This window comes from Moschus berezovskii, chromosome X (genome assembly GCF_049115385.1).
Source record: "Moschus berezovskii isolate FMDL1 chromosome X, NW_MosBer_1.0, whole genome shotgun sequence".
NCBI lineage: Eukaryota > Metazoa > Chordata > Mammalia > Artiodactyla > Moschidae > Moschus > Moschus berezovskii.
This window is the reverse complement of record NC_142488.1, coordinates 114,876,096-114,892,724: the sequence shown is the minus strand read 5'-3', so window position 1 is coordinate 114,892,724 and position 16,629 is coordinate 114,876,096. Positions and strand designations below refer to the sequence as shown.

At 43.1% G+C, this 16,629-nt stretch overlaps 1 protein-coding gene across 1 annotated transcript in view; it reads left to right on the top strand.

Moving 5' to 3' along the window:
• The window catches only part of TENM1 (teneurin transmembrane protein 1), a 448,997-nt gene that overhangs the window by 389,837 nt on the left and 42,531 nt on the right, over positions 1-16,629 (top strand). The window contains exons 21-22 of the mRNA XM_088834344.1: positions 9,898-10,264; positions 11,784-12,294. Of these exons, the coding sequence (XP_088690470.1) occupies positions 9,898-10,264; positions 11,784-12,294 (878 nt within the window). The remainder of the gene's footprint in view (positions 1-9,897; positions 10,265-11,783; positions 12,295-16,629) is intronic.

Genomic DNA, 16,629 nt, shown 5'->3' with positions numbered 1-16,629 from the left:
ATAACAGAGTGATTTCATTCACTATTTCCTATTCTCAAGCTCTTTGGTGTCAGGACCCCTTGACCCTTCTAAAAATTGTTGGAGACTTCAAAGAGCTTTTCTCTGTGTGGGTTTTATCTATTAATATTTACCTTATTAGAAATTAAAAGTGTGAATTTTTTAAACATAAAGCTATAGTAGCCTCAGGCATCTTCCAGAAAACTCCACTATATACGCCTAAGAAAGTACAAAAAGCAAATAGCATTAAGAACAGTTTTGACCTCACAGACCTCCTTGGAAGATTCTCAGGGATCCTCAAAGTCTATGGACCAAAATAGAAATATTTCCTCAATTCTAAGACAGCATGTATTCTAAGACATGGCATCAATTTGATAACTTTAGGTAGTGAGGAGAGATACTCCATTAAATGCATTTGTTGATTATAAGACACAACCTCATTTCAGAAAATTTAAAATTTAAGATTGAGGGAATACAGCCATTCCCATTAACCTCAGTGGGTCTCTGGAAACCCAGATTCACTGACTCAAACCTGTTAATGAAAGTTGGTTTTTCTTAGAGCTTATTTGTGTTTTACAATTTCAAAATGCTTTCATGGACTGAAAATGTTACAGTCAATGAGGCACTAATGTTTTTCTTCAACAAGCATTTACCAACTGTAATACCAAATACTGGAAATACAAATATGAATGAGCCCTCATTCCCGTGCTTGACGACTCACAGCCCTAATAGAAGACAAAGGAAGGCAAACAAGTATTTATGGTATAATGGAGAAGCATTGGATCTGAATGAGTCACAGAACTGGAGGAACAGCTTGAAGTACCCAAAGATGGAGCTCTGGGTACTCAGGAAGGCTTGAGGTTAATCACTATGTTAGTCATCCTTATAACAAAGGGCTGCCCTGTGGACTTTGGCACTGGTGTCAGCCACTTTCGGGCATTAATTTATGTCAATTTAATTTAATTTTGCAAACACTGGTGATCTATCAGAGATGTAAATCTAGAAATTTGCTAGATCAGTTTGACCAGTAGTGCCAGACACAAACAAAGCCTAACAGAGCATTTTCTTGGTTGTGATTGGATTCAGTTGAGAAGAACAGACTGTTATACCCCCTCCCCTGCCACACACACACACACACACCAGTAACATAAGCAAGATAGCAGCCAGACTTGATCTATAGTCCAGGACTGGGTGGTAGTTCCATGAGGTCATCTGGGACCCAGGCTCCTATAATTCTGCCCTGCCATCCTGGTGCATGCCTTTCATCTTCGTGGCCACCTCATGGTCTAAGACATCTGCTAAACTTACCACCACTTGTATCCATATTGCATGCTGGAAGAAAGGGCAAAAGGGGCTCATTCCAATTGGGTCAGCTCTCCTTAAGCAGCATCAACTTAAAAGTGTGGCTACTTTCACACCTTGTCTTACATCTTATTGCCTTGAACTTAATCACATGGCTACAGATAATTGCAAATAAGGCTAGGATGTCTTCTGTTCTAGACAGCAGTGTGCCCAAATTTTAAGATTAGAGATATACTACTAAGGAGGAAGAGCTTCCCTGGTGGCTCAGCGGTTATGAATCCACCATCAATGCAGGAGCCGCAGGAGACTCAGGTTCTATCCCTGGGTAAGAAAGATCCCCTGGAGGAGGATAATGGCAGTATTCTTGCCTAGAGAATCCCATGGATAGAGGAGCCTGGTGGGCTACAGTCCATAGGGTCGTAAAGAGTCGGACACGACTAAAAAGATTTAGCATGCACGCATGCACTAAGGAGGAAAGAGTGAAATAATAGTAGGGCAGCCCTAGAACTGGGAGTCTCTGCCACAGCATCTTAGTAAACACAAATTCAACACTTTGCTTTGACCCTGATACTGGCTAAGCTTCTTCAAATTTACAAAAGCCATCTAGAGAAAGTTTGGTTTGGGGAGCTGGAAAACACATGCTATGTTTCAGAGTGATGGCTCCTGTTGCTCTTCCTTTTAAAAAGTGGAAGTTGGGACTTCCCTGGTGGTCCAGTGTTTAAGACACAGCTCTCCCAATGCAAGGGGCCCAGGTTCCACCCCTGATCAGGGAACTAGATCCCACATGCCACAACTAAGATCAAAGATGCCATGTGCTGCAGCTCAGACCTGGCACAGTCAAATAAGTAAATTTTTAAAATAATTAATAAATAAAAAGTAGAAATTATTACGATATGAAATATACCAGGTCTGCTTTGAAATTTTTTTTGTTTGTTTTGCTTTGGTTTGTTTCCTCAACTTCAAAAATGTTCTTGAAATATTGGGGTAGATGTGATTTAATCTATAGGTTCTGCAGCAAAGTGATTCTAAAGATCAGTCCAGCTGTAACTCTTGATTAGATTAATCCTGGCTATGCATCTGCCATGAGTAATGTGGCTTAAATGTCAGTTTTTCCGATTAGACAGCCATGGACACAGACCATGCTGAGACATCTGACCAAAGGTTGAGGGGTTCCTCAAACACTCCAGCCGTTATTCAGAGAAACACAAGAATGTGAATATGAGATAATGGAAAATAATTTGCCAGTTGACAAGTCCATGTAGACTTGGTGTATTTCATCTTCTAATAATTTCTACTTTTTAAAAGCAAGATCAATAAGGGCCATCACTCTCAAAGGTGTCATTGTGCCTTCCAATTGCAGAAAGCCAAACTTTCTCCAGACAGTTTTTCCCCCTTTTATAAATTTGAAGAAGCTCAGACAGTATCAGTGTCAAGAAATGAGAAGGCCATTTGAAAACTGACAAAAAGTGATGCTAACAATCTGGAGTTGTCAGCTTTTAGAAGCATGGGGAAATCTAACATGGAGCTGGCAGCACACCTGGCAGAGAGTGTCACGTCCCATCACCGCATCTTCCCCGGGGTTGGCGTACTACAGAAACGATAATCATACGCTTCCTGGAAATTCCTGCTGAAGAGACCTCAGAGATCAGAAGCAAACAGTCATTTTTTAAATGAGCCATAAGGCTGGAAATGTACGAAAGGAGGGAGATGAGAAGTGTCCTGTTTAGGATAGGGAGACAGGGCCATTTGGGATACAGCTGGTTTCTTCAGCACCATTGAACTTGGGGAAAAGAAGTTATTAACACTTGGTAGTAATGGCAAAATATAGTAACAGTCATGATACGTTTCTTAGGCTCTTCCATGAAAGTTAATTTTGTAAAATAATGGAATGTAACAGAAGTAGTCTACTGCTCTGTGTCACTAACACCCATATCTATTGGAGAATGAAGGAAATGAAGTCAGCCAAAGAGGAAATGAAGGAAAAGAGGAAATGAAGTCAACTTCATGAGGGCAGGGCCTAGTCTGTCTTGGTTATAACTGGCTCCCTAGTGGCTGGCATAATGCCTAAAATGGGATAGAGAGCTATTTGGGGCAAAAGAAAGGAAAATATATAAGTAACATGTTCTAAAACTTGAAACTGTACCAAGTGTAATGTTACAAATAACAGTGGGGATTCCAAGTAATAAGCTAAAATATTAGCCATGAAACTGGCTGACAAATATATGTGAAATGTTGCTACTGCTAAGTCACTTCAGTCGTGTCCGACTCTGTGTGACCCCATAGACGGAAGCCCACCAGGATCCCCCGTCCCTGGGATTCTCCAGGCAAGAACACTGGAGTGGGTTGCCATTTCCTTCTCCAATGCGAAATATGTGAAATAATATATCCCAATATAAGCCAAATGTTTCCTGGAGGATGCATGGCTTAAAAGGATTCCCAAGCAATGGAATAAATGAACAAGGAGGAAATGGTTGGTGACAGAAAAGCAAGGGAAACCTTGAAAGAGCATGACAAAGTGACTGCACTTAAGAGTTTATGAGGGAGACTTCCCTGATGGTCCAGTAGTGTAGACTCCATGCTTTCAATGCAGGGGGTGCAGGTTTGATCCCTGGTCAGGGAACTAAGATATCCCACATGCCCCATGGTGAAGCCAAAAATAAGACAAAGAGAGAAACTTCATGAGATAGCCAAGGAAGACAACATTGTGATAGTCCTAATAGGAATGTGAAGAAATACAGGCATGTTCCATAGTAAAAAGTAGCATTTTACAGAGCTCTTTCTGTGTATCAGGCAGTGTGCTTAGTGCTTTATGTAGATTTTTTGGTATAGTTTCTATAATAAGTTTTTGAGAAGATATTACTATCCCCAATTTCTAGATGATGAAACTGAGGCTCAGACAGGTTACCTGATTTGCTCCAGGGTCATAGAGCTAGTAAATAACAGAGAGAATTTTGAACCCAGGAAATCTTAACTCCAAAACCTGAACTCCTAACCACTTCCTTCTACCATATCTGAGCCTTTTTCTAGGGAGAGAATATATAGCTTCAATTAGATTCTCAAAGGGCTTTGTAAATACAAAAAAGCATGAGATACAGTAAAGCCAACTCTAAGCACCATGAGGAAAGGGACTGTGCCTGAATCAGCACTCAGATATTTGTGAGGGGGTTGGGTGGATGGATGACTACATTAACATGTGAATGTACTGGTGACTATCTGGCCTCCAAATTGGTTCTCCTTTATCAGTCTGGTCTCCCTCCAGCCTTCCCCCTGAACTGCAGCCTAAGTGATCTCTCTAAAGCCCTAGTCTGACCATGTGAACCCTCAACTTAAAAGATCGTCATTGATACCTCAACACCCACAGTTCAAGTCTAAAGTCCTTAGCATACACAGTCCTTCATGCTTAGTGCAGTGGTTCTCAACAAGGGACAGTTTTCCCCTTGGGGGACATTTGTTAATATCTGGAGACATTTTGGTTATCACAAGTCAGGGGAAGGTGCTAGTTGCATTTAGTGAATAAAGACCAGAGACACTGCTAAATATCTTATACAGTACAGGACAGCCCCCACAACAAAGAATTATCTGGCCACAAAAGACAATAGTGCCCCAGTGGAGAGACTTAAAATTAGTCCTTGGAAACATGTAAACTTCATCTGCCACTACTACCTACCCTATTTTATGTTCCAGCAATCCCAAGCTGTGGTTTCGTGCTTTTTCTCAGTACTTTTACTTCATCCTTCAAGATGTCTATAAAATATTTATTTAGCTGCACCAGATATTAGTTGTGGCACAGAGGATCTTCAATCTTTATTGCAGCATGTGGCATCTTTAGCACAAGGGATCTAGTTCCCTAACCAGGGACCAAACCCAGGCCCCCTGCCTTGGGAGCTCAGAGTCTTAGCCAGTGGACCATCAGGGAGGTCCCATCCTTTAAGACTGTTTACATTCTCTTCTATTAATAGCAGTATTACCCCAGACTCCCTCCTATGTGTTCACATGTCACCCTAGGCATGTGTTTCTTGTGGCAATTAACCACGTTATATTGACATGACCTGTTTCTGTATCTACCTTCCGTCGCTTGAACTGTGAACTAATCAAGGGCAGGGACCTTTTTTATTTACCTTTATAATAGTGCTTGACACAGAGCAGGCACCCACAAAGCCTTGAATTGAAAGAAAACAAATGAGAAAGAGGAAAATAAATCACTCAATTGCTAGTGAGCTTTGACCTACTCAGCAAAAAAAAAGAAAAAAAAAAAGGTTGAAACCAACCTTTAGAGTAGAGGGAAGGCCAGACTTGGTGAGAAGAACGTGAAGAAACATGTCCATTCTTCTAGATGAGAAATCAGACAGCAGAATGGCTAAGAGCCGACATCGAAAATGGGGATATTGATAGTTTCTTTCTCAAGTGATTACTCTAAGCATATAAAGTAATAATCCATGTAAAGAGCCTGACACATAGGAAGCACTCAATAAACACTAGTTACTTTTATTAAAGGCTCAGATGAGTGGGCCTGTAACTTTATAGATGTTATTGATTAGGACCAGTTCAAAGGAAGGGGCAGCACCTATTTATATTTAAAAAGTAGGTCAATTTAAAGAAAAATATTAAGTCAATAGTAGTGGTGCAAGTAGTGGACTGCTAAGGCAAAATTCATGAAGCTGTGATGTGCATAAGTGAAGCCTGGGAAGCAGAGCTGAAAGGGAACTATATTGTATGGTAACTGGACTAGATCCCTAAAGGTCTGTGACTTTGAAGCCACTTTTCATGTTAACACCATTTCCTGTCCCTTACTTTGGCCAGACCCTGGGCTGAGTATCTTACATCCCCATCTCAATCAATCCACACAATCTCTCCAAAAGGTAGGTAGACAATCTGTAGCTTCTTTTTCTTGTGGCAGATGAAGAAACCAGAGACTCATAGGAGATACCTCATTTGCCAGGATTACACACTAATATGCCTGGAGAATCCTCAGGACAGAGGAGCCTGGTGGGCTACAGTCCATAGGGTCACTAACAAAGAGTCAGACCCAACTAAGCAACTGAGCATGCACACTAATATGGGAAAGAACCGGCCTTGAAACTGTTAAGGAGAGCTGCAGTTAACTAATTATGGTCTGTGTCTACAGTGTGGGATGCAGTTTATAACTGAGGGATTTGCTAGTTTGGTCTAATCGCAGGCTCATATTCAGATATTGCTGTTACACATGGATTTTCCCCTAGAAGAGCCTGCTGCTTTATAAACTACCACTTGGGTCAAACTTAGCTTGCTCTTTAAGCCAACCATGGGACTGACTGACCTGAGAGCCAAGTGCCTTCAAGGCAAATTTTCAGTTAGCAGAGGAAGACGTGGTGCTGTCAAGGCTTGACATCCAGATCGAGGGCTCCTTTCTGCTCAGGGTTACTTCTCAGGGAAGGTTGTTGGGAGATGGGCATATTCCACCAGCTAGCGGCTACACCAGTGACCTTTACTGCTAGTTTAGCTTAAATACATTTTGACATTTCAAACAAATTAATGTATTTTTACAAGGTGGGGCAATGACCACAAATTAGGCCAAATGGTTTGCCTGCAAGCCAGGTCACAATGCAAAGATCCCAGAACCTCACGACTGTCGCTTCAGCTCTTTCTGCTGCTACTACCCCCAAAGAAATGTTTCTTTCTGTCCACTTGGACAAATGCCAACAGCCCTCAGGGGTGAACCTTAGCCTCACCTCAGTAGTGTGTAATTCTGGAGTTTCTCTGCAACTGCTGCTGCTAAGTCACTTCAGTCGTGTCCAACTCTGTGTGACCCCATAGACGGAAGCCCACCAGGCTCCCCTGTCCCTGGGATTCTCCAGGCAAGAACACTGGAGTGGGTTGCCATTTCCTTCTCCAATGTGTGAAAGTGAAAAATGAAAGTGAAGTCACTCAGTCGTGTCCGACCCTTAGCAACCCCATGGACTGCAGCCCACCAGGCTCCTCCATCCATGGGATTTTCTAGGCAAGAGTACTGGAGCGGCTTGCCATTGCCTTCTCTGTCTCTGCAACTAACAGACGCTAATTCTCACTGCCAGAGTCAGTGCAAAGACTCCATCCTCTACGTTAGGTTGTATGTTGTGGAAATGCCTTGGTACAAACCACCAGTTCCTTGAAAAATTACCCAGAAATGGGAGTATTTAACATGAGAAAGATATAAAAGGAGCTAACAACCTAAGAGAGGTGAAAAGGTTCAGTTTCTGAAAACACAGGCCCCAGACTACTAAGTAGCCACATATCTTTCATCTGAGGAGATTTCAGAGACTAGCTGCCCAGCCAAATCAAATGGGAATTAAAGGGATTCTGTGTAGCTTGTACAGAAAGTGTCTCAGAAGCACAAACGCCACTTTAGTCACAGGAAACTGCCAGAGGGAGACTTATTTGATGGAACAGAAAACAAACAGAGTAGCTGGTATATTTTTGAGGCGATATTAAACCTAATAAACATGACACCAATAGTGTTGACTTAAATCAGATGGGGCGAGTTGGAGAATTTAACAGTTCATCTTCCAACCACCAGCCTTTATTTCAGAGGCGGCCTTGACAGCAGAGAACAGAGTCCAAAACGTGTCCTTCTCTGACTTCTGCCAGGTGTGTGCTGTCCCTGGCCTCTGCCCTGGCCTCAGCTCTCAGAGTGGGAATAATTAGAACGTCATTTCTGCCAGCTTTGTTTTTTCTGGGTCACTGACTTCAGACTTGATCCGAATAGGAGTACTGGACTGAAATAAATTCATTTCCTCTTCCTCAGCCAACCCCAGCTTATTTCCTGGGGGACCATGCTCCATAGGCCCAGTGCACGCAAACAGCTTCTGTACCAACCTGATGGTGTATGTAGAGGTCCAGAGTGGGGGCCCATGGCGGAAGTGCGCCATCTCCCTGTTCTCCCTCTTAGTTGACAGGGCATTAACATGCAAGGGCCTCAGACAAATGTGCAGAAGAACACATCACAGCAAACTACTCTGGGAGCTGTTAAGGCTGGTGTTTAATGTTTATCCAATGGCCTCAGTCTGAAAGGCTCTGTAGAACATGCATAACACAAGCTCAGCTTTATACTCCATTAGCATTCAAATTCCTAGCTGCCCAGAGGCATATGGTACTGACCAGAGAAGGCCAGCCCATGTCGAGGCTGAGGGCACATAGAAACAGGAGGACAGGTTGAGGCTTCTGGGTGTCTAGGGGAGACACTCAGACACAGGGGGCAAAGAGTCCAGGTGGTGCAAGAAGGCAGGTCAGAGACAACCTTTGTCTTCTTTACAGTGTCACCAGTTGCCCTCCATTAAGAGACAGAATTAGACGGAGATTTATCTCAGACTGGCCTTTGTCCACTTCATTACTGAGTGGAAGGCCTCTTCCAACTGGGAAATAGTGGGCCTCAGAATGCAATGACAGCCCATATCTTGTTTTCAGGCTTTCAGATTCAATGAGAAAAACAAAGCTTTCCTTGGGCTTTCACTCAAGGCAGAAAGAAGAGCAGCTACATCACTGCTACTATCTTGGCCAGGAATGGGGCTCACTCTTCTGCCTGGTCTAGCCATAAGACAAGAGAAATAAAGTACAGAATAAGTGAGTGGCGGAGTTGAGAGTGCGCATAACATAACATCATTCTCTGAGAAGTGCCTGGTGGTGAACAAGAGCTGGTGGGGAAATGTCAGGGTAGGCACTGGGCTGACTCCTGTGTTGAAAAGGAACTAGAGTAGATCTGTGTTTGCTTGCCTATGTGTCCCCAGTGCCCAGCACACCAGACCTCACACACACACACATACACACACTCATAAACACACACACACACTCACACACATAGTCACACACACACTCACACAGGCACACACATATACTCACACATACACACACACACACACACACACACACACACACACATACCAGTCCTTTTGCTCCTAACTCCAGTGCCCAGCACACCAGACCACCCACAGACACACACACACACACTCACACACACAGTCACACATACACTCACACATACACTCACACACACACTCACACACATACACTCACACACACTCATACACACACTCACACACACACACACCAGTCCTTTTGCTCCTAACTCCTCGATGTTTCTCACGCTCCTGCAGTGGCCCAGGTGAGGGATGACGGTGGCCTGAATTAGGTTGGCAACAGTGGGGATGGGGAGAAGTAGGTGAATTTGAGATGTAGTAGGAGAAGGAAATGGCAACCCACTCCAGTGATCTTGCCTGGAGAATCCCAGGGACAGGGGAGCCTGGTGGGCTGCCGTCTGTGGGGTCGCACAGAGTTGGTCACGACTGAAGCGGCTTAGCAGCAGCAGCAGCAGCAGCAAGGAGACCATGCTCTGAAAAGGGTCTTTCTGGAATTATAGGGAGAAAATAATTCACGGTATGTTGGAAATCCATAAATGGTAAATGTGTTTACCAGAACACATAATCAACTGTCCTTCCCAATTTTGCCAGATAACACCAACATTGCTAGAATTCAAGAGACGGGGCTGTTGTGGGGGGTGGGAGACCAATAAGCCAATTTTTCTTTCAAGATAAAGCTGCCCCAGAAAGATATTATAACCTAATGGTGTGTATTCTGTTCTTTTTGCAGGTGCGATTAGAGTGGCCAACAGACCTTGCAGTCAATCCCATGGACAATTCATTGTATGTCTTGGATAACAACATTGTGCTGCAAATTTCTGAGAACCGGCGAGTGCGGATCATTGCAGGGCGCCCCATTCACTGCCAGGTGCCAGGCATCGATCATTTCTTGGTCAGCAAGGTAGCAATTCACTCCACTCTAGAGTCGGCAAGGGCCATCAGCGTCTCCCACAGCGGGCTGCTCTTCATAGCTGAAACAGATGAGAGGAAAGTAAACCGCATTCAGCAAGTTACCACCAATGGGGAGATCTCCATCATAGCTGGGGCCCCCACTGACTGTGACTGCAAAATTGATCCCAACTGTGACTGTTTTTCAGGTATGACCTTTTTAGCAATTCACCAGCTCCCCTTCTCTGTTTTCAAAAGAAAAATGGGCATCAGAAAAGTCAGAAAAAGAACAAAAGTAGTCCTTGTAAACATTGGTATGAGGCAGTGGAGAAAGCAATGGATTGGCAGTCAGACAGCTTAGTATCTGGTCCTGGCTCTGCAATTGAGTCACTGAGTGACCCTAGGAAGGCCATAAAACCTCTTCATGACTCATTCCACCTGCTAAGTAGAGTGACCATGCGTCTCAGTTACATCACCTCACTGTTTTGAAGATAAACTAGTATAATAAACGTTTGGATGCTCAAGAAGTTAGGACCACTATCCAAATGTGAGATCCCCATATTTTTTGTACTTTAGAGAAAAGATAGCTAGGTAAAAGCTACACTCACTGATTTGGTAACGAAAAAATTACTTCTACTAAGTGACTGGTTTCCAGATTAATAATGTGAGTTACTTGAAACCCAAAGGGACTAGGAGCAGACTGCTTTGGGGGTCCATGAACAAAATTAAATCTCACAGTGGAGGGTTCTCAAGACATCAGTCTTCTACTTACATTGATTTTTTTTAATCCAAGATTTTTTCATCACCAATAGTGCCCTTTACTTCCAACTGATAAGGAGGTGGGGAGCAGAAAGAGCCTTTGCACCAAAACACAGAGTGGGTATTTCAGATAGTAAGCAGTCCTGTAAATGTCAATAGATGCATTTATTGCTGGAATGTGGAAATCCCTCCATGCTACATGCAGCCCTATTAAACTGCTCATCTGGGCCCAAATGGTTCTTTTAACCTTTGTCTTTCTTTGGGACAGAGGAATCAGGAGTGAGCAACTTGGTCGATAGGACTTTTAATCAATATTTCCAGTGTTTTCCTGGACAATTAGTTTTATAGTTATTTTGCTAATTGGTGTCTTTCAAGGCAAAACTGCAATATTTATTCTGGTTATCAAATTTGATGTTCTGAGTCATTGTTGCACTTACAGACTTAGTGTACTTTGACAAAGTAACAATGAGAATTAACAGAAGAAAGGTTCTCTGGGCAGAGAAAGAATGGAAAGCCCTGAAATAGATCCTACGAGCATGGACAGGCATAAGTCTCATGGATTTCCAGCTAAATTTGGGGTGGCTGTTATTATTTGCTGTTTTTGTATCCAGCAATACAATAGATATGGAGCAGCAGGATTGAAGATTTCACAAAATTGGTGTTCACTGAGATCATTGCCTGTTCTGTTCATCTTCAATGGTGCTGACTCAAAAATTGTGAATAATGGACTTCAAATATCCAATTGGGGCACATGGAGAATGTTGGTTCACTGATTGTTCCCTTTAAAATGATTCTTGGGAGGGGGGTAAATTCTTTTTTTTTCTTTTTTTAAGTTGAATTTTTAATTGGAGGAAAATTGCTTTACAATGTTGAATAAAATGATTCTTGATATATAGACATTGTTTGTATTTGGCATGTTTCTAAAATGCTATGGCAACAGCTATTAAAGTCAGGGTCTTCCTTCCACAGGCGACGGTGGCTATGCCAAAGATGCCAAGATGAAAGCCCCTTCCTCCTTAGCAGTGTCACCTGATGGCGCTCTCTATGTGGCAGACCTTGGGAATGTTCGAATTCGCACCATTAGCAGGAACCAAGCCCACTTAAATGACATGAATCTTTATGAGATTGCCTCACCTGCTGATCAGGAACTCTATCAGTTCACCGTCAATGGAACCCACCTGCACACCTTGAACTTGATAACGAGAGACTATGTGTATAATTTCACCTACAACGCTGAAGGCGACTTGGGTGCGATTTCCAGCAGCAATGGCAACTCCGTGCACATTCGCCGAGACGCAAGCGGAATGCCCCTTTGGCTTGTGGTGCCCGGTGGGCAGGTGTACTGGCTGACCATAAGCAGCAACGGAGTCCTGAAAAGAGTGTCAGCTCAAGGCTACAATCTGGCCTTGATGACCTATCCAGGGAACACGGGGCTCCTGGCTACCAAAAGTAACGAAAATGGATGGACAACCGTTTATGAGTAAGTTTCTAATTCTCAACATGGGCTCTTTTAGGTTTGTATTTGAAATTGTATTACAGTGGGAAAATGACTTAGTAATTGCTGGGTGTTGCATGCTATTTTCTCCTAACAACCACAATAAAAAAAATAAAAAGTCAAGGAGAAAATTTTAACCCAACTCCTAGGGTTCAAACCCATTTCTCCAGAGCACTTTTGCAAAGCATAATAATAAAAACATAGGCTGAATGAAGACTCAAGTGTAGCACTGCAGGAGACAGAAATGAGGTGGAAGTCCATGTTCTCAGAAAAATTTACAGCATTGCTGGGCAAACAAGAGAAATTTTCATTTAAATAACAAAACTAGAAAATAGCTCTAAAGTAGCAAAGAAACAGTGTAGTTTAACTGGTATTTATTGATCCCTGTGGGGTTTAATGAATGAATGAATGAATGCGTACCCAGCCCAGTCCAGCCCAACTCAGTGTAAAATTGCTGTGGGAGCTAGGAACAGCGGGCCATGAAAGCTTGTGTGAAGTGATGTGGGACAAATATTCAAAATGGAGAGGCTGCTTCTGGGAAAAGTGGAGTCAAAACTCCAGTACAGGCTTCCACCACCCCCTCCCCAAGTTTCCCCACATAAGGCAGACTCCAGCACATTTGGGTATTCACAGACCAGGTCTATGATAACCTTGTTTAATGGGGAATTTACACAAGGTATGTCTGAGGGCAGGCTACTGGGAGGTGTCCTGATGGATGGAAACAGAGACCATTGCCCTTGACTGTTAAGGTGGGGCAACTTTGTTTGAATGTCAACCTGTTTAGAAAGCTAGTTTGTGAACAGTCAGCAAGAGTCATCCCCACTAAGGGAACTGCTGAAGTTTTAACCAATTTACTGAGTGAAAAGAATCGGTGGAGCTGAACCCAGAGTCTGAAATGACATTCAAGCTGAGGAATGTGAGAAGCAAAGATATTCAATATGAGGAATTCATGTGTACTCTTCCATGAGGACATGTGTACGTGCATGCTAAGTGGCTCCTCTGTCCATGGAGATCCTCCAGGCAAGATTGCTGGAGTGGGTTGCCATGCCCTCCTCCAGGGGATCTTCCCAACCCAGTGATTGAGCCTGGGTCTTTTATGTCTCCTGCATTGGCAGGTGAGTTCTTCACCACTAGTGCCACCTGGGAAGGATATAGAAATGTGGAAAGAATTGGTCCAGTCCCATGAAAGCCTCCAGAGGAAAGGGATAAAACAATTGGTGTTCAAATTTTGGATCATATCCCAAAGAAATGCCACTTGTACAAAAGAACCGGACAGCTATTTTAGTTTCACTTAGAAGAATATATTCACTTGTTTCTGTTGCAGGTATTCCTCTATTTCTTGAAAAATTTCTCTTACATCTTAATAAGAGTAATTAAAGCTACTGTTCACTGAGGCATTACTATGTGTCAGCTCCTAGGCTAGGTGATTACATAAAGTATTTTCTTTGATCCCCAAAATAACAACGTGGGATGCATGCTCCTGTGATGCCTATTTTATGGATGAAGAAACAGACCCAGAATGGTGAACTTGTCCTTATTCACACAGATGTTCAGGATTCAAACTCCAAATATACTACCCTGAAGAAAGATAAAAATTCTAATGAGGGATCTTTTTTAAAAAGTCACACAAGATCACACTGCAGCTGAAATTAAACAAACAAGTATCTTAAAAGCTACTGGTTAAATTCAGTTAAGCAACCAGAAATGGCAGAATTATTAACTAGTTTTCAAAATAACCAGTTCAACCATTCACTTATTTATCAGATCACTTTGTATGTTTGAACTGTAAGCAGTTTTATTTGTCAATTATACCTCAGTGAAACTAGAGAAAAAAAGAACACAAACTAGCCAGTTTAACTGTTCGTTTCTTTATGCAACAAATATTTGCTGAGCACCTGGGGTATACCCGGTGCTGGAGATAGAGCCATGAGCAAGACAGATACCAATCCCTACCTCCATAGCACTTACACTGTGCAGAACTTCAGATGATGGTAAGTTCTGTGAAGGAAATAAAGCAGGGTAAGGGGGAATCGAGATGTGGGGGCAGAAGGGGATTTTATTTTAGGTTGGGTGGTCAGAAAAAGTGAAACTGTTAGTAGCTCAGTCGTGTCTGATTCTTTGCGATCCCATGGACAGAGGAGCCTGGCGGGCTACAGTCAGATGTTCTTAATACAACACATTAAAATATTTTACGTATCAACTTTAACTATTTATAGCTCCAGATGTTTAAAAGTGGAGGGAAAAGTGAAAGTGTTAGTCGCTCAGTCGTGTCCGACTCCTTGTGATCCCATGGACTGTAGCCAGCCAGGCTCGTCTGTCCATGGTATTCTCCAGGCAAGAATATGGGAGTGGGTTGCCATGCCCTCCTCCAGGGGATCTTCCTGATCCAGGAACCAAACCTGGGTCTCCTGCATTGCAGGCAGATTTTTTACTGTCTGAGCCACCAGGGGAGCTCCTGGGTGATCGGGGAAGGGCTCATTAAGAAGGTGACATTTGAGTAAATGCCTGTAGGAGGTGAGGGGGTGAGTATATGGGTGTATGGAGGGAGGAAGGGGGAAAACCTTCTCAGCAGGGTAAACAGCAAGGGCAAACACCCTGCAGCAGGAGCAAACCTGACGTGTTCAAGTAAGGCAGCCACTGTGAGTGGAGTGAGCAAGAATAGTTGGGAGAGGAGATCAACAAAGTGGCTGGCACCACTTTGCATAGGGCTTTGGAGGCCTTTGTAAAGACTTTGAGTAAAAGGGGGAACCATCGGAGAGCTTCGAGGAAATGAGTGACATAATCAGCCTTACATGTTTAAAGAGTTGCTCTGTACAGAAAACAGACTGTGCGGTGGAAGCAAAGGAATGTAGTGGAGGGAGGACAATGCTTCAATAATCCAGGCAGTATGGTGACTTAGACCAGGGAGTGAGGGCAGTAAGTGGTAATAATTGAAATATATTTAGACAGTAGAGCTATCAGGATTGACAAATGGGATGTGGGGTGTGGGAGAAAAAAAGGGTCAGAAATCACTCCAAAGTGTTTGACCACAGCAAGTGGGTGTTGAACTTTCCATTTACCAGGATGGGGAAGACCAGGCAAGGAGTACATGATAGTGGGTGGGAGTTCAGGGTTGGCTACAATCAGTTTAGACATCCAAGGGAATATAGCAAGTTGGTAAGCGGATATACGAGTCTGGAATTGAGGGGAAAGGCTGGAGATTTGAAATTTGGAGATCCAAATTTGGTATCCACTAGTGTTTAGATTGGAGAAGGAAATGGCAACCCACTCCAGTGTTCTTGCCTGGAGAATCCCAAGGATGGCGGAACCTGGTGAGCTTCCGTCTATGGGGTCACACAGAGTCGGACACGACTGAAGCAACTTAGCAGCAGCAGCAGTGTTTAGATTGTATTTAAAGCCACTATATCTTCATGGCAAAGTGAGTGTAGTCAAAGAAGGAAAGAAATCTGATGACAGAACCTGGAGCCCGCCATTGTTTAGAGTTGAGTATATGAAGAAGAACCAGTAAAAAAGAGACTGAGAAAGTCTAGTGAAATAGGAAGAAGGCCAGGAGAGTGGGATGTCGTGGAAGCAAAGTCAAACAAGTGACTCAAGGAAGGAGAAGTGATCAGCTGTGTCAAATACTCCTGATAAGTCAAGTAAGATAAGTGCTGAGAGTTGACCACTCCACCCAGCACTGTGAAGATCACTGTTTACCTTGACAAGAGTAGGTGCTGTGGGCAGTGGGGGACGAAAGTTTTAGCAGAGCGGGTTTAAGAGGGAATGGACACACATGTCTTCATAGCAGTGTTATTCAGAATAGTCAGGAAGTGTAAAGTACCATGTCCATCAAGTCACGAATAGCCAAAAAAATATGGTACATCCATACCATGGGGTATTATTAATCCATGAAAAGCAATGAAGTTTTGGTACATGCTACAATGTGGATGAACCTCAAAGACATTATGCTAACTGAAAGAAGCCAGACACAAAAGGACAAATATTATATAATTCTGTTTATATGAGATGTCCATAAAAGGCAAAGTCATACAAAGTAGGCTGTGGTTGCCAAGAACTAGGGAGAGGAGTGAATGGGGAGTGACTGCGCTTGAGTACAGGGTTTATTTTGAGGGTGATGAAAATGTTCTAGAAATGGTGCGGATGGTTGCACACATTGTCAATGTATTGAAAGCCACTGAATTGCATACTGTGTACTTTTAAAAGTATTCATTTATTTTTGGCTATGCCAGGTCTTCTTTGCTGTGTGGGGGCTTTTCTCCAGTGCAGCGAGTAGAGGACACTCTGCAGTTGCGGTGCTCGGGCTTCTCCTTGTGGTGGCTT